Source organism: Callithrix jacchus, chromosome 13 (assembly GCF_049354715.1).
Source record: "Callithrix jacchus isolate 240 chromosome 13, calJac240_pri, whole genome shotgun sequence".
NCBI lineage: Eukaryota > Metazoa > Chordata > Mammalia > Primates > Cebidae > Callithrix > Callithrix jacchus.
The window spans coordinates 94,285,972-94,308,706 of NC_133514.1; the positions used below are offsets into that span (position 1 = coordinate 94,285,972).

The 22,735-nt window shown below is 36.8% G+C and overlaps 1 protein-coding gene across 3 annotated transcripts in view; it reads left to right on the forward strand.

Moving 5' to 3' along the window:
- SMAD4 (SMAD family member 4) overlaps positions 1-22,735 on the forward strand; it is a 57,309-nt gene that overhangs the window by 27,423 nt on the left and 7,151 nt on the right. The window contains exons 6-12 of one of the 3 annotated variants that reach the window (XR_013525906.1): positions 358-477; positions 574-690; positions 2,069-2,119; positions 10,000-10,183; positions 11,570-11,738; positions 21,303-21,441; positions 21,973-22,085. Coding sequence is in view for 2 of the 3 variants with exons in the window: in XM_008979832.5 (XP_008978080.1) it covers positions 358-477; positions 574-690; positions 2,069-2,119; positions 10,000-10,183; positions 11,570-11,738; positions 21,303-21,441 (780 nt within the window). In the remaining variant the exon portion in view is untranslated. The remainder of the gene's footprint in view (positions 1-357; positions 478-573; positions 691-2,068; positions 2,120-9,999; positions 10,184-11,569; positions 11,739-21,302; positions 21,442-21,972; positions 22,086-22,735) is intronic. The other 2 variants (XM_008979832.5, XM_008979833.5) reach the window with 2 other exon arrangements.

The window sequence follows — 22,735 nt, forward strand, 5'->3', positions numbered from 1 at the left end:
GGTCCAGAGAGAGCTGATGGAGTGGCCAGGGATGAACTGATTACTTCTGAAGAAGTTAACATGATAGGCCAGACAGTGGTGTTTTGCTGGCATTTGAAATATGTTTGTGAAGAAGTAAGCCACTAAAATTAGCGAGAAAATGACCTAAAATGGAATAATTTTGAGCTTCATCAAGTTAGGATTTGCCTTTATAGATGACTTCAGGTTTTTTACCTGATAGGCCGTGGGTGAGTTACACTTTTTGCCCATCTTTATAGTTGTGGGCATTATCAGATACAATTGGTCCTTCATTTAGTATATGAAATCATAAGATGACATCTATGAATGTACCGTGTTAATGTCTTCTTGTTCCTCTAGGTCAGCCTGCCAGTATACTGGGGGGCAGCCATAGTGAAGGACTGTTGCAGATAGCATCAGGGCCTCAGCCAGGACAGCAGCAGAATGGATTTACTGGTCAGCCAGCTACTTACCATCATAGTATGTACATGCTTTAAAAAAATCTTTTAAATAGTTGAGAAAAAAGTAGGCAGCCTTTATAAAAGCAAATTAACCCATGTGGGCCTTAATTTTTAGACAGCACTACCACCTGGACTGGAAGTAGGACTGCACCATACACACCTAATTTGCCTCACCACCAAAACGGCCATCTTCAGCACCACCCGCCTATGCCGCCCCATCCCGGACATTACTGTAAGCTCTTGTTTTTGTTGTAAGGGCTTTTTTTTTCTCTTTTTTTTGGTAGGGCTTTGTTTTGTTTTTTCTTTTTTTTTTAAATGGTTTTACATCTTTTATTCATCCTGTGATTTTGTTTCATTAAATAGTGCTTTTCAGTATTTTTTGTGAACAGTATTATTTTTCATAGTTATACCTTTTTATTTTAGAGGAGTAATGTTTGCTGAATGAATTTATTTCTCTGTTGCCAATGTTTCATTAACATCACATTGATTTCCATTCATTTGTTTGTTTGCTTTGTATATGTGTTCTTAGATCTCATGTGTGTCTTGTATATCCACCCATAATGGATTGAAACACTTTGAGCACTAAGTTCTCAAGGTTTCCCTCAGCATAGTATTCAGTGTACTTTGGATAATGTTGAATCTATCAATAACTCTGTGCCAGCATGATTGGGAGGAGTACCATACAGATAGCCTCTAGTTTCAGATAGAATAGGAGCATTGTTCATATGGCTTAGTAAAATCAATCTCATTATAATATTAATAGTACCAAAGAAAACTTAGACAATGTAGAAAAGGGTAAATAAGAAAAGCAAAATTACCCTGAATCCTGCTACTCAAAAATAGCCACTTCTAATACTTTGTCATTTTCCTTCCAGTCATATAAACAGGTATATGTAAATTGACAGAGGGCTCCTACTATATGTGTATTGTATATATCTTGCTTCTTTTCAGTTATGTTACTATTTTTTTTATTTTCTAAGAGAATGTAATTTTTAATGGCTCCCTGGGCCATTATAGTGGTTAAGGGTGTTGGGTTTGGACCTTTAACTGGTTCTGTGACCATTGACAAGTTATTTCACCTCATTAAGCCTCAAGAGTAATATTAGTAGTATCTACCTCAAGGGGTGTTTGTAAGAAGTAAATGTAATAATTTGTGTGAGGTGTTTAGCACAGTGTCTTAACACATAGTAATTATGTTAGCTATAATTTCATTATATAACATCCTTAATTAACATAAGCACTTCTTTTTAGGATAGATCTCACAGTTTATTATACATTGCACTATAAATTATACTGTATTGCACATTACATGAATAATTCATTTATATTCTGTATTAAATACTGGATGTAAAATTATGTATAAATTGTGTAATAGCACGTGGCAGGTAGCACTAAAATATTAGTTATTAAATAGCCACAAAATTATTAATAGTTCAATACGATTTGCTTATTGTAAAGTAATTTAAACTTTTAAGTTCTTAGACGTTGCATAAGCTTGTTTTTAACAACTCTTAACCTATAATAGTTATATTTAAGTAAGATTTACCAAAAGCTTTAGCATTAGACAACTTTTAATAAATAAAAATGGAATTTTTTTGTCTTTTCTTTAGGGCCTGTTCACAATGAGCTTGCATTCCAGCCTCCCATTTCCAATCATCCTGGTAAGTGTATTTAAAAATTGATTCCCTATATTTAGATTGATTTAGTAGTGATTGAAATGCACAAACACAGGTTTTAATTAATTATAGGGTCACTTCTCAGATAAGTACGATACTCATCATGACATGAGTTAATCAAAGAGAGGCTTTAATGTCAATGCATACTGCTATAAATGCATGACCTCAACTAGTTAATGCTATTTTCTAACCACCAGGAGATGTTGGGCCTAAACACCAGTTCTGCTATGAAAAGAATGAATTAAGTCTATTAAGAGGCCAAAGGCAACTGCTGAATCAAAAACAGAGGTCCAAATGACTAGCTAAATGGCTCCACCCCTATCCCCACCTATGATTCTATCTAGGGTAGGTCTCTCTTCAGAGCCGTGACTGCCCTCACTCCTGTAGACTATCTCCGACTAAGCAATACAAACACTGAGATCCCTAAGTTGCCAGGAGCCACTAATGACTCTCAAGGATGCTGCCAGCAAAAAAAGTTCTCATTCTTCAGACTGTAGATTTTCCTTCTTATCACAATATATTCATTCACATGAATCAAGATTCTGATATAGTAATTCCATTTATATAATTAAAAAACAAGTAAAGCCAGATTATTAAACTAGACTGTTAGGAATACATTCATCACTTTAAAGAGCAAAAAATGGCTGGGCACAGTGGCTCACGCCTGGAATCCAGCATTTTGGGAGGCCAAGGGGGCAAGATCACTTGAGGCCAAGAGTTTGAGACCAGCCTGGACAACATGATGAAACCCCATCTCTACTAAAAATACAAAAATTAGCTAGGTGTGGTGGTGGGTGCCTATAATCCCAGCTATTTGGGAGGCTGAGACAGGAGAATCGTTTGAACTTGGAGGTGGAGGTTGCAGTGAGCTGAATTGCACCACTGCACTCTGCTTGGGTGGCAGCGAGAGTCCATCTAAAAAATATATATTGAGATTTAAATTAAAATTTAAAAATAAAACAAGAAAAGTGAATCAATTTAAAGCAGGACAGTGGCTACCTCTGGGGAGAAGGGAAGAGAAGGTCTTGACAGAGATAAAATTCGTGGGGTAGGAGGGTTTCTCGGGTGCTGTAATGTTTTAGTTCTCAATCTGGGTAGTGGTTGCATGAGTATTAGTTTTAGTGAAATTAGACTTTATACTTACTTGTGTTATGTACTTTTCTGTATATTACATTTCTCAAAGTGTTTATGAAAAGGCTAGACCCCTTGACCTACAAAAATGTTTAAAATCGTTTTTACATGTATACAATAAAACACGGAATATCCATTAAAGAAGATAATAATAAATATATATTGTTAAAAGAATGCTTCTGCCCCACTAGCCTCACTTTTTTCCTAACTAGAACAAATATTTGCCTCTTAAATCAGCAAAAAGTTTGTTAAACTATCACATCTACTGCTAGTGAGCATAGTAAAACTAGTTTTCATACTCTGATGCCAATGTAATGTGGCCTTTCAATCTAGAAATTCTGTAAATCTCTTAAACTAAAATATGAGAAAAGTTATAAACACAGAGATACTCCCTTCTGTTTTTTTAAACATCTAGAAGAAAAAACCAACATAAATAATAACAGCATTATTTACATGAAGAAAATTATTAACAGGACAATTATCAAGAATTGTATGTTTCCCTTTAAGTTAATCATTATGGACACTGTGTTTATGTTTTTAGAAAACCTTTACTGGGAATATATACTAAGATACTTACATATAAAACTATTATATAGGATTTGCTTCAGAACAATATGAATGAAGAAAGAACGTAAGAGTATGAATACAAAAATTAGCTAGGCGTGGTGGTGGCCACCTATAATCCCAGCTACTCGGGAGGCCAGGAGGCTGGGAGGCAGAGGCTGCAGTGAGCCAAGATTGCACCACTGCACTCTAGCCCGGGCGACAAGAGCAAGACACTGCCTCAAAAAAAAAAAGATCATGAGTGAAATAAGATTGGTCATTAGTTGATAATGGCTGAAACTGAGGAATGAGTACAATGGGGGAACTTCCTGTACCATTCTGGTATGTTTAAAATTCTTTCAACTTATACACAGTGAAGTATTATTCAGCCATAAAAAATAATGAGATTTAGTCACTTGTGACAACATGAATGGAAGTGGAGGTATTATATTAAATGAAATAAGCCAGGCAGAGAAAGACAAACATCACGTTCTTATTTGTGGGATCTAAACATCAAAACAATTGAACCCATGGAGACAGTATTACCAGAGGCTAGGAAAGATAGTGGCGAGTTTGGGAAGGTGTGGATGGTTAATAGTACAAAAATTGGTTAAAATGAATAAGGTCTAGTATTTTAGAGCACAACAGGGTGACTGTAGTCAGTAATTTAACTGTCCTTTTTGAAATAACAGTATAATTAGATTATAACACAAAAGATAAATGCTTGAGGGGATATGTACCCTATGTTCCAAGACATGTCATGTATTATATGCCTGTATCAAAACTTCTCATGTGCTCCATAAATACATACACCTCCTATGTACCCACAAAGATTAAAAATAAAATCACTTAAAAATTTATTTTTTAAATTCTTCAAGCTTGGTGTGGTGGCTCATGTCTGTAATCCCAGCACTTTGGGAGGCTGAGGCAGGAGGATCACTTGAGCCCAGGAGTTTGAAACCAGCCTGGGCAATATAGTGGGATCGCTTGACCTTGTGATCTGCCTGCTTTAGCCTCCCAAAGTGCTAGGATTACAGGTGTGATCCACTGCGCCCAGCGCTCATCTTTTTTTTAACCTAGCGTTATAAATATTTGTTTATAACAAAATTTAATATTTGGACTGATTGTGTAGAGACTACTTTTAAGTGCTGTTACTGTTCTTTTTTTTGGGGGGGGGGGGCTGCCAAAACATTGGGTAATTGTTATCTTGTCTTAGATGATCTCTGTAGTTTTGATTTAACCAGTATCCCTATCAGTTGTTTGCTGAAGCTTCTTGTCCATAGCATAATGTAATGTCTTCACATTACAATTTCTATAGTAAAAACTCTTTTTTTCTTTCTTTTTTTTTTTTTTTAAAGAAAGAAAAAAAAGGAGTGAAGGAGAGGAAGAAAGAGGAAGAAAAAGAGGGAGAGAAAACGGGAATGTAGCTTTGTTTCTAAAAATGGGTATTAATACTGGCCGATCAATATTTTGTGTATTTAAGGTGGAGAATGTATATTTTGTGTATTTAAAATGGAGAGCTCTATAAATATTTATTGAGTTTACTTGTTCCGGATCTGAGTTCAAGTCCTGGATATTCTTATTAATTTTCTGTCTCGTTGAGTCTAAATCTCTTTATGAGTCTTAGGTATCTGGGTGTTAGGATCGTTAGCTCTTATTGTTGCATTGATCCTTTTATCACTATATCTTTGTTGCTTTGAAATCTTTTATCAGATGTGAGAACTGCAACTCCTGCTTTTTATTTATTTATTTATTTTTGCTCTCCATTTGGTTGGTAAATCTTTCTCCATCCCTTTGTTTTAAGTCTTTGTGTATCTTTGGATGTGAAATGGGTCTGGATGTAGCATATCGTTAGGTTTTGCTGTATCTTTTGATTGGGGGATTTAGTCAACTTAAATTTAGGGTCACTGCCATTTGATGTTAACTGGCTATTTTATCCATTTGTTGATGTAAATTCTTCTTTATGTTGATGCTCTTTACTTTTTGCTATATTTTTAGAAAGGCTAATACTGGTTGTTCCTTTCTATGTATAATGCTTCTTTCAGAAGCTCTTGTAAAGCCGGCCTGAAAAGATTTTATTTTTCCTTCAATTGTGAAGCTTAATTTGGCAGGATATGAAATTCTGGGCTGAAAGTTCTGTTCTTTAAGGATATTGAATATCGGCCCCCACTCTTCTGGCTTGTAGGGTTTTCTGTTGAGAGATCTGCTGTAAGTCTGATAGGCTTCCCTTTGTGGGTAACCTGACCTTTCTCTCTGGCTGCCCTTAGTATTTTCTCGTTCGCTTCAACCCTGGTGAATCTAATGATTATGTGCCTTGGAGTTGCTCTTCTTGAGGAATATCTTTGTGGTGTTCTCTGTATTACCTGGGGTGGAATATTGTGCTGCTTTGCTAGATTCGGAAAGTTTTCCTGAATAATATCCTGAAGAGTATTTTACAGCTTGGATTCACTCTCTTCGTAGTATTTAGGTACACCTGTCAAACGTAAATTTGGTCTTTTCACATAGTCGCATATTTCTTGGAGACTTTGCTCATTCCTTTTTATCCTTTTTTCTCTATTCTTGTCTTCTCGGTTTATTTCATTAAGTAGGTCTTTGACCTCTGATATCCTTTCTTCTGCTTGATCAATTCGGCTATTCAAACTTGTGCATATTTTGCTAAGTTTTTGTGTTGTGTTTTTCAACTCTGTTAGTTCATTTATATTCCTCTCTATATTGTCTATTCTTGTTAGCATTTTGTCAAACCTTTTCTCAAAGTTCTTAGTTTCTTTACATTGGGTTAGAACAAGTTCTTTTAGCTCCCAGAAGTTTCTTATCATCCACCTTCTGAAGCCTACTTCTGTTAATGGGACACAGTCCTTTTCCATCAGGGCTTGTTCCGTTGCTGATGAGGAACTGTAATCCCCTGTAGAGGGAGAGGGCTTCTGATTTTGGGTATTCTCAGCCTTTTTAGGCTGGTTTCTTCCCTTTGTTATAAATTTATCCATCTGTCATCTTTACAATTACCACCTTTCTAGTTGGGTTTCTGAGTGGATGCCCAGTTTATTGATTCCCAGCGCTGGAATCCGAGCAACCCACTGCGCCGGCCAAAACAGCAGCGATAAGACTGGTGGTACTCTTCTGCCCGGGAATCTCCTCCCGTTTACTCTGCACGAAGAGCTGCTGCGCTAAGGCGCTGGCAAAACCACTGCGCCAGCCATAAGAGTCGTGCTAGCGACCTGTGGGGCCCCTCCACTGGGAATCTTCTGGTCCATGAGTGACAAAAATTCGTCTAAAAGTGTGGCGTCCTCTCGTTCTCTGTGCTTTCACTGGGAGCTACAATCCCGAACTGTTAGCAATCAGCCATCTTGGATCTCTCTCCCCTTTTCTTTTAGTAAAAAAAGTTTAGTAAAAACTTTAGTTTATATATAAACTAAAGATGTGTCCATCTGTAGTCCCAGCTACCCGGGAGGCTGAGATGGTAGGATCACCTGAGTCTGGGACGTCAGGGCTGCAGTGAGCCATAATGCCACTGCACTCCAGCCCAGGCCATATAGCAAGACCCTGTCAAAAATTTTTTAAAAAATATATATTTTTACATATATATTTTAAATTTTTTGAGATATATTTTTATATTAAAAAATAAAAATATATATTTAAAAAAGTTTTTTTGAGGCAGAGTCTTGCTCTGTGGCCTGGGCTGGAGTGCAGTGGCATTATGGCCCACTGCAGCCCTGACCTCCCAGTCTTAGGTGATCCTCCCATCTCAGCCTCCTGTGTAGCTGGGACTACAGATGGACACAACTACACCCAGCCAATTTTTCTATTTTTCATAGAGACAGGGTTTCACCATGTTGCCCAGGTTGGTCTTGAACTCCTGGGCTCATGTGATCTAGCCATTTTGGCCTCCCAAAGTGCCGGGATTACAGGCCTGAGCCACCATGCCCGGCTGATACACTTAGTATATCACTGGTTTTTATGTTCTAACCATAATAAAATATATTTAAACAAATATCTTTGTGACAAATTCTTTAGAGTGACATGGCAAAACATGTGAGTTTTTAAGTTTTTGAATTATCCAGTCTTCCTGTGATCTGTTTTATTAATTCTTCATTGGAAAGTACTTTATTGCTTGGCAGCATTTTGAAAAGCAATTAGGGTACATAGCTTTTTTAAGTTCTTTTCTTTTTTTTTTTTTTGAGATGGAGTTTCGCTCTTATTGCCCAGACTGGAGTGTAGTGGCACAGTCTTGGCTCACTGCAACCTCTGCCTCCTGGGTTCAAGTGATTTTCCTGCCTTGGTTTCCAGAGTAGCTGAGATTACAGGAACCTGCCACCATGCCCAGCAAATTTTGTATTTTTAGTGGAGATGGGGTTTCTCTGTGTTGTTCAGACTGGTTTCGAAAACTCCTGACCTCAGGTGATCCACCCACCTTGGCCTCCCAAAGTGCTGAGATTACAGGCATGAGCCACTGTGCCCAGCCTATTTTCTTTTTTTTAAAATGTTAAGCATCATTCATGCTTCTTTTAGGTTTTTTTCCCTTAAGATCTTGTCATTCTAAGTAACTTTGTTGAAAGTAAGATTGTTGGAAGTTTTATTGCTTCAAATTCTAGTTTAAAGTTCATAAATAGTATATTGAGAAACAGATAAATGTTTTAAATATGTCAAACCCGTTTCCACCCTAGGGTCTTTGCTTTTGCTTCCTCTCTGAAATCTGTTCAGAGTCTTCACAGAGATGGAAGGTTTTCAGATCTCATCTTTTCAGATAAGACGTCCCCTACCATCCAGTCTGAAGTGTTCTTCCCAATCATCTGCTGTTTCATGCCCTGTCTTATTTTCTCCAAATAAGTGTTCATCATTAGCTGAGTTATTTGTTTACTTGTCTGCCCCATACCTCTGTGAGAACAGGGACTGTAGCTGTTTTGTTTCTTACTGTGTGTGTAGTGCCCAGAAAGGTCCCTAGATGCTCTATAGATACCTCTTAAGTGAGTTAAAAAAGGAAAGCCAAATAATTTTTACGTTTTTGGGCTTGATGTATTAATTGTTGTATTCAAATAAAAATTGGAAATGCTTGATCAGTTGTCTCTGCAAGCCAAACAAAGTAGCACCTCTTTTTTTTTTTGATTATTTAAAATTATATATTGTTCAAATACACTAAATACATCATCAAACTTAAAATTGTGGTAGTTAACATGACCTGACTTCACTAAAACTATCTTTTGCTATGGCATACATGGGACAAATGATCTTCTACTCAAGAGAAAGTTGAGAATCTGCATACAACAACTGTGTGATTAGAGTACAATTAACCTTAACTCAGGGATGGGATAGCTGACCTGCTTATGCACTTTCTCTCAATTAGGGAATCTATAAAAATATGTCATGAATTGATGTTATTCAAGGACAGTTCCCTGGAATACATCTTAGGGTCAATGTGTTTTTAAAAAATAAAAGTTGAGGCCAGGCGCAGTGACTCAAACCAGCACTTTGGGAGGCCGAGGTGGGTGGATCACGAGGTCAAGAGATCAAGACTATCCTGGTCAACAAGGTGAAACCCCATCTCTACTAAAAATACAAAAACTCGCTGGGCATGGTGGTGCGCGCCTGAGTCCCAGCTACTCGGGAGGCTGAGGCAGAAGAATTGCTTGAACCCAGGAGGTGGGGAGGTTGCAGTGAGATGAGATCGCGCCATTGCACTCCAGCCTGGTTAACGAGTGAAACTCCCTCTCAAAAAAAAATAAATAAATAAAAGTTGAGACTACATAGACAATATGTGTAGTCAAATGAAACATCATGGTAAAATAACTTATTTTAGTTTCTGATGATTTATGTTCTTTAAATTCTCAGTTGACCTGGTCCTTTGAGGTAAGAATCAAATTCCAGATTTTAAAAAACAACTTTTTAGAACTTTAGGATAAGTGGTAATTAGAAATTTTAAACAACAACAACAAAACGGTGAAGGTGATATTTGGGTCGGGTGCCTTAGCAACCATTTTAGAACAGTGCTAGATACTGAGTTAGAAAATAGAAGACTTAGAAATTCCTACTTTTTAATGCATTACATTATTTTAATCCAGTTGTTTTGGGTGCATTACATTTCCCTCTCTCCTCCCTTCACCCTTTCTTTTAGAAAAAGCTTTGTCTTGTGGAGTGCAAGTGAAAGCCTTTTATCTTTCTCTCATGGGAGAATGTTCTTTCCCATTTATTTCCTATAGCTCCTGAGTATTGGTGTTCCATTGCTTACTTTGAAATGGATGTTCAGGTAGGAGAGACATTTAAGGTTCCTTCAAGCTGTCCTATTGTTACTGTTGATGGATACGTGGACCCTTCTGGAGGAGATCGCTTTTGTTTGGGTCAACTCTCCAATGTCCACAGGACAGAAGCCATTGAGAGAGCAAGGTATTGATTGTATAGTTAGATAGTTACTTTAAAAATTGAGCATAGTACATTGTCTTTTGTTCAGAGTTATGTTTTCCTACATATATGTGTTCTTAAATATAAATAAAGGAATAAAGATCATGTTGAAAATTCAGAATTTGTAAGCATGCCATCGTAATTGTAGATGTTTGTGTTGTTTAACATATAATGATAGAAGATGGCCTTTTTTATGTTAGGTTTTTGAATAGTAAATATACCTTTTGGAATTCAGTTTGAAAATTTTCTGTGATCATACATTTCTACAACTTACTGAAAGGAAGTAATATTAAATGAGAACATGTTTCTCAGAGTTTTACTTATAATGTTAAACATTGGTAATAAAAGGGAAATGATTAAGACAAATTTTTCATTTTTTATATAGTCATTAAAATGTTTATAACTTTGTATGATGAGACCAGGCGCAGTGGCTCACGCCTATAATCCCCGCACTTTGGGAGGCCGAGTCGAGCAGATCACTTGAGGTCAGGAGTTCGAGACCAGCCTGGCCAACATGGTGAAACCCCATCTCTACTAAAAATACAAAAATTAGCCACACGTGTTAGTGCACACCTGTAATCCCAGCTGTTCAGCCGGCTGAGACAGGAGAATTTCATCAGCCCGGGAGGCGGATATTTCAGTGAGCTGAGATTGTGCCACTGCATCCCAACCTGGATGACAGAGCAAGACTCAATTTCAAAAAAAAAAAAAGAAAAAGTTTATATACTGAAATGGAATGTGTACAGTGAAATATTACAGGAAAATACCATTTTAGCTACAGTACGATCTCAGCTTTTTAAGGATGTGTGTGCCTAAGCACATAATCTTGGCTCTTTCACTTGCTGTGGGACTTTGGCAAATTAGTCTCTAAGCCAGTTCTGGCTAATAGAATTTTCTGTGATGAAGGAAATGATTTATATTTGCACTGTCCAGTTCAGTAGCCACTAGCCACATGTATATATTGCGTACTTAAATTATAGCTGACATAATTGACTAATCAGATTTCTAATTAGTTTTAATTTAATTTAAATAGTCATATGTGGCTAGTGACTATCAATTTAGACAGTATGCCTTAGGTTCCTTATCTAAAAAAAATGAGAATAATAGTACTTATTGAGTTATAAGGGTTTAATGAGAATTCATACTGCATGCTCCTGACACATAGTAAGCACTGTATTTATATGCATCATTATTAGATATGAACAGGAAAAGAAAAAAGGAAATATACCAAAGTGTTAATAGCTATATTTTGGCTTTATATGACATTCTTTATTTTTAATATTTCAATATTAAGCATGCTATATAGTCTGAATTAACATTTAATTTAAAATACTTATCAAGATGAATTGTAATTTCTTTTTTCTTCCTAAGGTTGCACATAGGCAAAGGTGTGCAGTTGGAATGTAAAGGCGAAGGCGATGTTTGGGTCAGGTGCCTTAGCGACCATGCAGTCTTTGTACAGAGTTACTACTTAGACAGAGAAGCTGGGCGTGCACCTGGAGATGCTGTTCATAAGATCTACCCAAGTGCATATATAAAGGTTAGTTACAATTTTATTTGAATATTTTAGAGTGAAAGCTTTATTTCTTGTGAAAAGAATTGAAATCCAGGTGGAAGGAATAGAAAGATATTTTATGTATTAAATAATAAGAAATTGTGTTTAAGTATAAAGCACATTTTCTGAGGGCGTATGTCGATATTATCAGTCATCTGGTTTTGTGGTTGCAAATTGTTACATGTTTTGTTATTTATTTATTTATTTATGAAACAGAGTCTTGCTCTTGTCACCCAGGCTGGAGTGCAGTGGCGTGATCTTGGCTCACTACCAACCTCCGCCTCCTGGGTTCAAGCAATTTTTGTGCTTCAGCCTCCCAAGTAGCTGGGATTATAGGCATATGCCACCGTGCCTGGCTAATTTTTGTATTTTTAGTAGAGACAGGGTTTCACCATGTTGGCCAGGCTGGTCTTGAACTCCTGACCTCAAGTGATCTACCCAACTCAGTCTCCTAAAGTGCTGGGATTATAGTTGTTAGCCCCTGCGCCCAGTCTGTTACACATTTTAGAGTAACACAGGGGCTCTTGAATACAGAGTGAAACCTACAAACTTAACTTCCTTTGACTTGAAATTTGTAAGAATCAGACTCTGGATTTTCATCTTAGCCAATCTTTAGGATTTTATGGACGGGAATTCTAAAATTAATAGCTTTTCAAAGTAAGAACCTGATAAGCCTGAAATATTTTCACTACTTATTATATATTCAACCTATTTGAATTTTACTTAATAATATAACCTTTTTTTTTGAGGTGGAGTCTTGCTCTGTCACCCAGGCTGGAGTAGTGGTACAATCTTGGCTCACTGCAACCTCTGCTTCCTGGGCTCACACAATTCTCCTGCCTCACCCTCCCGAGTAGCTGGGACTACAGGCTCATGCCACCATGCCCGGCTAATTTTTGTATTTTTGGTAGTGACAGGGTATTAGCATATTGGTCAGGTTGGTCTTGAACTCCTCCTCGTGATCCACCTGCCTCGGCCTCCCAAAGTGCTGGGATTACAGGCATGAGCCACCATGCCCAGCATATAACCTGTTTTTGAAAGAGAAAGATAATTTTAATTAGATAGCCTAAATATATTTTTAATTTTGGGTCATCTTCAACATTTTCATTGTCAGTGATTGTAAACTGTTGGAATTAACTATATCTCATAACTTGTTCCCTGGAAGTTGCTTAGGATAAAAATAATACAGCTCTGTAACATCTATGAAAATGGAATTGCCTGATTGCCTTACAATAGCAAACTCAGTTTCTCATTTCCAGTTATAGTTCAGTTAAAGAATATTGGAATTTTTTATATGACACTTTCAAACATACCAAGTATAGAGAAAATAATAAACCATATACCCCTATCATCCAGCTTCAACAATTATCAGCATTTTACCAATCTTTAATTTGTTTTTACTCCTTCCTTTTTTTTTCCTGGAGTCATTTAAAGCCAATTCCAAACATGATAGTAACTCATAAAATATTCCTGTGTGAGTCGCTCATAAAATACTCCTGTGTGACTCACAAATCTATACAGACTTCTGAAAAACATAATCACAGTGCTATTTATTACATAATAAAATTAGCTTCAATTCTCTGTTAAAATTTTCAGCAATAAAGCATCAGTTATAATTTTGGTCTTTCAGAACAATATAATAGAACAACAAAATATTTATTGGTAGGATATTCATGGTGTAGAAAAGTTAGTTATTAAACAGTACATAAGGCCAGATTCAGTGGCTCATGCCTGTAATCTTAGCACTTTGGGAGGCCGAGGTTGGAGGATTACTTGAGGCCAGGTGTTCAAGACCGACCTGAACCACAAAGTGATACCCCCCCATCTATGAAAAAAATAAAAATTGACTGGGTGTGGTGGTACATGCCTGTAGTTTTAGCTACTTGGGAGGCTGAAATGGGAGGATTGCTTGAACCCAGGAGTTCAAGGCTGCAGAGAGCTGTGATCATGCCATTGTGGTACAGACTAGGTGATAGAGTGAGACCTTGTCTTACAAATACATACATACATAAGTAGAACATACACTATGATCCTATTTTTGTTAAATGATGTCATGATATTTGTATTTGTTTATATGTACTAATAAGTCTAGAGTGGTATGTATAATGGAATTGTCTCTGTGAGGTGGAAATTGTTTGTATTTTGCAATTTTTCCACAAGGAACTTTTGTATTGGGTATTTGTGCTTTGTTGTTGTTATTATTTTTGAGACAAAGTTTTGCTCGGTCGCCCAGGCTGGAGTGCAGTGGTATCATCTCAGCTCACTGCAACCTCTGCCTCCAGCGTTCAGGTTCAGATTCTCATGCCTCAGCCTGTAGTTCTCTCCAGTAGCTGGGGTTATAGGTGCACGCCACCATGCCTGGCTAATTTTTGTATTTTTAGTAGAGACAGGTTTCACCATGTTGGCCAGGCCGGTCTCGTACACCCGACCTCAAGTGATCTGCCCAACTCAGCCTCCCAGAGTGCTGGGATTACAGGTGTGAGCCACTGTACCTGGTCTGTTGTTGTTATTTTTTAATGGCTTTGGATTTCCTTATGTTTTATAGTCCCTTTTGTATTTGTTGGCTGTTTGTTTTGAGAAAATTCATTCGTTTTATTTTGTATTTTTTCATCCTGTCATTGCTTCACCCTGTGGGGCAATTTTGCCTTACCCTGGCATCTGGGATTCACATCTCAGAACTATATCTTACAAATTTAGGAAGTAGGGGACCCTGTTTCTGAGGAAATTGAGTTCTGTTCTGTAGGTATGCTCAGGGCCTAATTTTTGATTGCATAGATTTCTCTGAAACATATCCCTGCCATGGGCAAATATTTTATTCCTAGGTGTATTTCTTTCTGAATTGACTGTATTTTACCAGCACTTGATTTATGGGCAGGTGCCCACTTGTAACTTCCAGAGAGTTTGGCTGTTGTCTGTCTCCATATTATTCCAAGAAGTCAAATTCCTGTCCTCTGCCCCTTTGTATATGGTCTTGGTACTCTAGTACCTCCTATCTTTAGTCTCTGCTTTCCACTGTGGGTTTTATTTATCATCAGTTTGGACGTATGGATTGTTTCCATATGAATTTCATGATCAGTTTGGAGAGGATGCCTATTTTAAATAGTTTTTCTGTTATTGGTATGTGCTTGGAGCAGAGAGAGAAGGTGATTATTTATACCCACTTACCCATCTTGATTGAGAAGTCTCTTACATGTTACATAATTTAAAGTGACTGAATAGAGAACTACAGTGTTGAATATATACTATGTGCCAGATAGTATTTATGAACCTGTTCAGATATGGAGCAGTATTTAAAACAATTGAGCTTAAATAACGTGGAGTCTTGCAAATGTAATTTGGATTGTCAAATAAATATATTGTAACTTACTTACATTTTGGTACAGATGGTCTTTGAAAAGCCCCCAAGGTGTGTGAGACAAGTTATCACTTGATAAACCACTGTCTTGGACAGATCTTAATAGTGATCTCTTACTTTTGCTATGAACAGTAGATAAATATCTTGTTGGACAAGATATTTGGAGTTAGAAAACAATATCTCATTTTGTTACATTAACTGTATAAGATTTTAAAAGGATTATTTCTATTTACCAAGTATATGACTGTTCTTCAGAAGAGTCTTACTAGTCAGAAAGAGACAGTTACAAGTACAACCCCTATCCACAATTTCACTTTCTGTGGCTTCAGGTATCCATGGTCAACCACGGTCCAAAAATATTAAATGAAAAATTCCGGAAACAAACACTTCATAAATTTTAAAATGTGCACTGTTCTGAGAAGCATGACGAAATCTCACTCCATTCTGCTTGGGATGTAAAACCTTTTGTCCAGCATATTCATGCTGTCTCCACTACCCATCTTAAGGTCAACCTTAAGTAGCAACTTGAGTTATCAGATTGACTGTCATGGTCTCACAGTGCTTGTCTTCAGGTATCCTTCAGTTAATAATGGTCCCAAAGTACTGGGATATTGTCATAATTGTTCTGTTTTATTATTAGCTATTGTTGTTAATCTCTTACTATGCCTAATTTGTAAGTTAAACTTTATTATTAGGTATGTATGTATAGGAAAAAACAGTATATGCAGGGTTCAGTACTATCTAAAATTTCATGCATCCACTGGAAGTCTTGGAACATATCCACCATGGATAAGGGAGGACTACTGTACACCTTGAAAATTAACCATTGGCATTTTCTTCATTCATTTTTTGGGTAGCAGTGACTAAGAGATTTGTAGGTTATCAGATTATCACAGGAGATGATATTACTGGGGTAAAGTATATGTAGATAACATGCACCCCTGGAAGGAGTGCCCACACTTTGAGTACACACATGCACGTGCACACACACACTTTTCCCTTTTTAATTAAAATGAGGAAAACAGACTTGGAGAGCCATAATTTCATTTTATAAGTCGAGAACCTAGGACCAAATTGTAGGTTTTTTTCCAAGTTGTTGGCTTTTTTTCCTGCTTCTCTCATGACATAGTAATCATCTTACACTTATGAAAATCTGATGTAATAAAATGACGTTTTACAAGCTTCACATGAAACAAATGTTTGAATTCTCTTTAAGTGGCCTTGTTCTTTTGCTTTCCCAAGTAAAATCTGTTTTGTTTTGTGTCGTTTGGTGTTGGGCATTTTTTAATAGCTTTATTGAGATTTTGAGAGAGAATTCATATGACATACCAGTCACCCATTTAGAGTGTACATTTCGATGATTTTTAGTATACTCACAACATGATACAGTCATTACTACTCTCCATTTTGGAGCATTTTTATGACTGCGGAAACTCCATACCCTTTTAACATTATCACCCCTAAATCTCCATTCCCAGTAGCTCTAGACAACCACTATTCTACTGTCTCTATAGATTTGCTTATTCAGGGCATTTTATGTAGATTAGAATTATGTAATGTAGTCTTTCATGACTTCTTTTCACTAAGCATAGTGTTTTAAGCTTCATCCATGTAGAACATACCAATACTTCACTCCTTTTTATCGCTTAATAGTACTCCACATACATTTTGTTCATGAATTTATTCGTTGATGGACATAATTTCCATTTTTTGGCTATATTATGAAGGATACTGCTATGAACATTTGTGTATAAATATTTGTGTGTTTTTGTTTCTTCTGGGTACATACCCAAGTGGAATTGCTGGATTGTAAGGTAACTCTGTGTATAACTTTTTGAGAAACTGCTAGACTATATGTAAAATGGCTGTACCACTTTACATTCTCACTAGAAGGGTATAAGGGTTCCAGTTTCTACACAGTCTCATTACTTGTTATCTGTCTTTTTAATTTTAGCCATTGTAGTAAATGTGAAGTATAACCTTATTATAGTAGTTTTGATTTGCAAACTTTCTCCAGTAATAATGAGTTGGGTTTGTTTTTGAACACATTTACGTTAGAGGAAGGGGCAGCAGATGCTTCTAAATTACTGGTGGGCTAGGTCAGAGAGTATTATGAACCTCATTTAATTTATTTCTATTACCACATATTGTGATTCCATAAGTTAGGTAACTTAGCATGTCCTTATTACAGTCTTACATAGGTTCAGGTGCATTTCTCATTCTGGATTACTGTTTCTACTGTTAATTTAAAATTATATAGTATTGCAGTTAAAGCCTCATCAAAGGAAAATGGCAAAATTTGACTCCTAGATGTTGACAGTGATCTTTATGAGATACTTATCTTTGTTAAGTAATGGATTTATAATAAATGTATAGAGTGACCACAGAAAACATGGTTAAATAAATTAAGGCAGAAATTAGCTCAGGAGTGGTGGTCAGAAATATTTTTTGGATCTGAGCCAAAAAGACTATTTAAAGCATTTGATTACTTTGAATTGCCTTTGTCAACAATTTAGTCAGCTTATGAAAGAAAGACAGTAGCATTTCAATAACTTTAATTTTATCATCCAGTATAACAAATGGAATGTATTATGGTATCAGTTATCAGTGGATTAGTTACAGTGTGAAGTCAGGAGGCAACACAGGTTTTAGTTAGTAGTAAGCCTAACTGAATAATTTTAAGTCTTCTGGTTTGAGCACTGTACTTAGATAAATAATCTGTGAAAGGGAGGTTTGCTGAGGTGCGTGCCTGATGAATTATTTTTACTATGTCTGCAGATGCAGGTCATAAACTTTAATCCATGTGGATACCTTGTAATATGTGCTGCTGATGTTAGCATTGATTCCGGCTAAAATAATCCTAATTGCAGTTATTTATCACACATTGGAAAGAGCCTATGTGTGATGTATTACTTGGGTTTTTTAAAATGACTCGTGGGGTGGGGTAGTGTTAATGTTAAAGGCATGCTTGAATTTTGGGGATTATAATTAAGTTTTGTTCCCTACTTGTAGATAAGAAGATTATGTACATACCATACTTCGTTAGTGATGGTTAAAAAAAAAAAAAAGTGGTTAGGGCCGGGCACGGTGGCTCACGCCTGTAATTCCAGCACTTTGGGAGGCCGAGGCGGGTGGATACGAGGTCAAGAGATCAAGACCAGCCTGGCCAACATGGTGAAACCCCGTCTCTACTAAAAATACAAAAATTAGCTGGGCATGGTGGCGCATGCCTGTAATCCCAGCTACTCAGGAGGTTGAGGCAGGAGAGTTGCTCGAACCCAGGAGGTGGAGGTTGCAGTGAGCCGAGATTGCGCCACTGCACTCCAGCCTGGCGCCTGGAGACAGAGCGAGACTCGGTCTCAAAAAAAAAAAAAAGAAGTGGTTGTAGAGACCTATATGTAAAACATAAAACTATAAAACTTCTCGAAGATAATATAAGAGAAAAAGTGAGAACTTTTACGATACAACGTCAAAGACATGATCCAAGAAGGAAAGACCTGATAGGCCAGACTTCATTGAAACGAGACATTTCTGCTCTGTGAAAGACAGGCTTAGAGAATGAGAAGACAAGCCACAGACTGGGTGAAAATAATTGCAAAAGACACAACTAATGAAGGATTGATATCCAAAATTACAAATAACTCCTAAAACTCAACAATAAAATGAACAGCACAGTTAAAAAATGGGCAAAATAGACTGGGCATAGTGATTAACTCCTATAATCCCAGCACTCTGGGAGGTCAAGGCCAGAGGATTGCTTGAGCCCAGGAGTTCAAGACCAGCCTGGGCAACAGAGCAAGACCTCATCTTTACCCCCCCCAAAAAAAAAGCCAGACATGGTGGCATGTGCCTGTAGTTCCACCTAGTTGGTAGGCTGATCTGGGAGGACCCTTCAGCCCAGGTGTTCAAGACCAGCTTGGGCAACACAGCAAGACCCCATATTAACAAAAAACAATAAACAAATGGGCAAAATATGTAAACAGACACTTCACAGAAGATATACGGATGGCAGACAAGCATATGAAAAGATGTTCAGCGTCATAAATGTGTACAAAGCCATAGAATGTATAACACTGAGAGTGAACCTTTATGTAAACTGGATTTTGGGTGATAGTGATATGTCAGTGTACATTCATTGATTGTAACAAGTGTGCCATGGTAGTGAGGATGTTGATAGTCGAGGAAGGTTGTGTGTGGGGACAGGGACTCTGTACTTTCTGCTTAATGTGCTGTGAACCGAAAACTGCTCTAAGAAATGAAGTTCATTAATTTCCTTCTTTAAAAAAAAGTGGTTGTAGAGCTGTTCACCATTTCAAATGTTTTGAGTCTTCGCTTTGTTCTGTGCTGGGTAATGCCTTCCAAATGTTGTAGCTCAGAAGTTTTGAAATAAATGGACTGTTGAGAAATTTGAGAAAGTAGTGGTTTCAGTTTTGGGTATTGTGGGCTTTTTGATTTCTAGAACCTGACTTTGTCATGCTTTCTTTCATTTAAATTTAAAAATTTTTTTGTGGAGATGGGGTTGCAACTGGTTTTGAACTCCTGGACTCAAGTGATCCTCCCGCCTGGGCCTCCCAAAGTGCTGGGATTACAGGCATCTGTCACCATGCCCCGTCATGCTTTCTTTACTAAAGTATTTTAGGACCGAATAGTCCAGGAAATACATACATGTTTATTTGACAAATTGAAATCTGTAAGTGTTGTCCTTCACTGGTGCGAATTGCGAAAGGTTTTTTGAGGATATGGACACTGAGTAGAGAAATAGGAATAAGTAGGAGTGTGATTTGCTGTTTGGAGAGAATATATTATTGTATGTTTTTGTGGCTCATGTAAATACCATGGTTGAAGATGATCAGAATTTTTTCAAGCATCTGAAAATTTATGGTTTAAGTTTTAAAACTGTTGTCTATCATCAACTAATTCTATATTCTCCGATTTCGCTTATTTTCAAGAATAATTATGCTTGCTCATATTGGGTCCTTTATGTACCTAATTGGACTTTAAAAAATATCCATGTCCCTTTAGAGTAGGGAATATAGCTACATGGTTCAGAAATTAAAGTGACTTTAAAACAGCAGCCTGTTTTAAAATTGAGCAGCCTTGCTTCTACCCTTTGTCTTCCTTTCTTAGAAATTATTTTTATGTAATATTCCAGTGCTTTTTAAAAATGCAAATAAGCAAATATTTTAGGAAGATTTTTCCCCCAGGAAAAAAAGGTGATGTGATTTATTATCTGTAATTTGTTGCTTATTAAAAGAACATTCCAGTACTTTCATGAGCATAAGGGTAGATATCGCTACCCCTTCCTTACTATGCCAGTTTTCCACTTGGTTTATAAAACTGAAATTATTTATTAACTCTTTAACTCATCCTGGGGACTACAGGGGAGGCCACAAACAAAATAAGTAACTCTATACTATACCAAGTTTGCAGCAACCTCATGAAAGTATGTACAGTTAGCATTCCCATTTTATAGATAAAAGAAACTCAACCCATATAATTAGCAGATATCACTGTTGGGATTTAAAACTAGGCTTTTTTTTCCTTTAAAAATTATGAACATTTTCAAACATAAAGAAATGTAGAGAGAAAGTAATGAAATCCCATGTACCTATCACACAGATTAAGTAGTTATGATTTTATATTTGCTTGATCTAGTCTATTTTTTTTTGTTTCTTTTTTAAAACAAGTCCTGGATATTATTTTGCTTCTATTTGCTGAAGTGTGCATCTCTGAAAAATATTGATGCCTCTCATGTAGCAACAATGCCATTTGTTAAACTCCAAATAAGCAAGAATGATAACACAAGAAGTTGGCCAGGTGACCAAAGCTATCAACTCCAGCCTAAGGAAAACTCAGCAATGTGGTTATGAAAGGGGAAAGGGGACTTCTTAATTGTTCATTTTACACAGATTTTCACAAGGACAGTAACAGCTGACCCACATTGAACTAAAAGATACCAGAGGCATGTGGCAGCCAAAGCCATCGTGATGTTAACATGATCTTGGTGAGCTCCAAGCCACCTTTCCTAACTAGTTTTATACCAGTCACAATGTACATAAAAATCTACATGTTTTAATTAATTCTTTTTGTGTGAGAAGTAAAATGAAACTGAGTTTTAAATAAGTCAAGCATTGGTTTTTGATGTATGAAATTTTTCTTTATGGACTCATAATATGAAATTTTTTTCTTAAAAGGTCTTTGATTTGCGTCAGTGTCATCGACAGATGCAGCAGCAGGCGGCCACTGCACAAGCTGCAGCAGCCGCCCAGGCAGCAGCTGTGGCAGGAAACATCCCTGGCCCGGGATCAGTAGGTGGAATAGCTCCAGCTATCAGTAAGTATGCTTTTGATTTTTTTTTAGAAAGATAAAATAGTTGATATGTTTATCTTGATTTACTCAGTTGACTAGTTTCTTTGAGCAACAATAGAAATTAAATTTCTTTTTACTGGGATGATTACATTTTTGAGTTGGTAAAATCTGTTCTGTAATAGTTGCTTTTTGCCTGTGAACCTGTTTACATTCTTTTTGTATCAAAAATGGAGTATGGGATAAAGAAGAAAGGGGATGATTATTACATTATACTATTCCATCTCCTCTTTTTCTGCTGATGCCTATTATAATTCCTGCCTCACCAGCCAGGGTGGGTTGTAATTACTGAAGTGCTTGGCTTTATTCTAGTAAGGAAAGGATATTTCAATTTCAGAATTGGACACCTCTCCAGTTTTTTTTTTTTAAAGTGTGCTAAACATGGAGAGAAAACTAAGTAAGAGTGGTATTTTGATAACTTGTAGACTTTTTTTTAATTTTAGGGTAAAATTGAACTGTGTGCCAGGTTTCACACTGATGGGGAATTTTTTACTGCAGAGTTAAACTCCTGACTATAGACTTTTATGATGGAAACACGTGGCACCCATCTTCCACGTCTGAAGGCATAACTAGTGATTCATTCAACCCCTGTTCTTAACCTCTTCAGTGTGGTAAGCAAATCACACTGGCTAAGAAAACTGCAGTGGCCCTGCAGGTTTCTCTACAGTACATGCAAATTCCTCCCATTAGTTTCATTGTAATATTGATGAATGCAGATGGACTATATGACTGTATGTTCTGACTGAAAAATTAGATGCAATCTCTATTGTGACTTATGTTCAGGAGTTTACAATTTAGAAGTAGATTAGGCATATTCATTGAGAGAATTTGATTTTTTAAAATTTGGGGATCTAAACCATTAATTTGCTAGTTTCAGTGTTATAAACATGCTTTTACTGAAGAATCCAGAACTATTATTAAATTTCATATTCTTATCAGTTGCCACCACTGAGTAATAGTGTATTACTCTGTTACACTTTGAAATTGAGAGAGAGACTTCATCTGGGTCATCTAAGAGGTCTTATGGAACTAGGAATATTAACTGCCCCTTTGTTAGTTATGTCTTATTCTGAACTAGGCTGTTTAGACAGTAAGGCTTTTAGAACCAACATGTGGACACACACTATCTCTTAAAAACAAGTTGTTTCTTATCCCTTCACCTCCACTTCTAAAGAGAAAAATAGGTGAGGTGTTGGTGGATTGTGGTAATTTACTTTATAATTGGTTGTAGCTAGAAGACTACTTTACATGTGGAATGTAA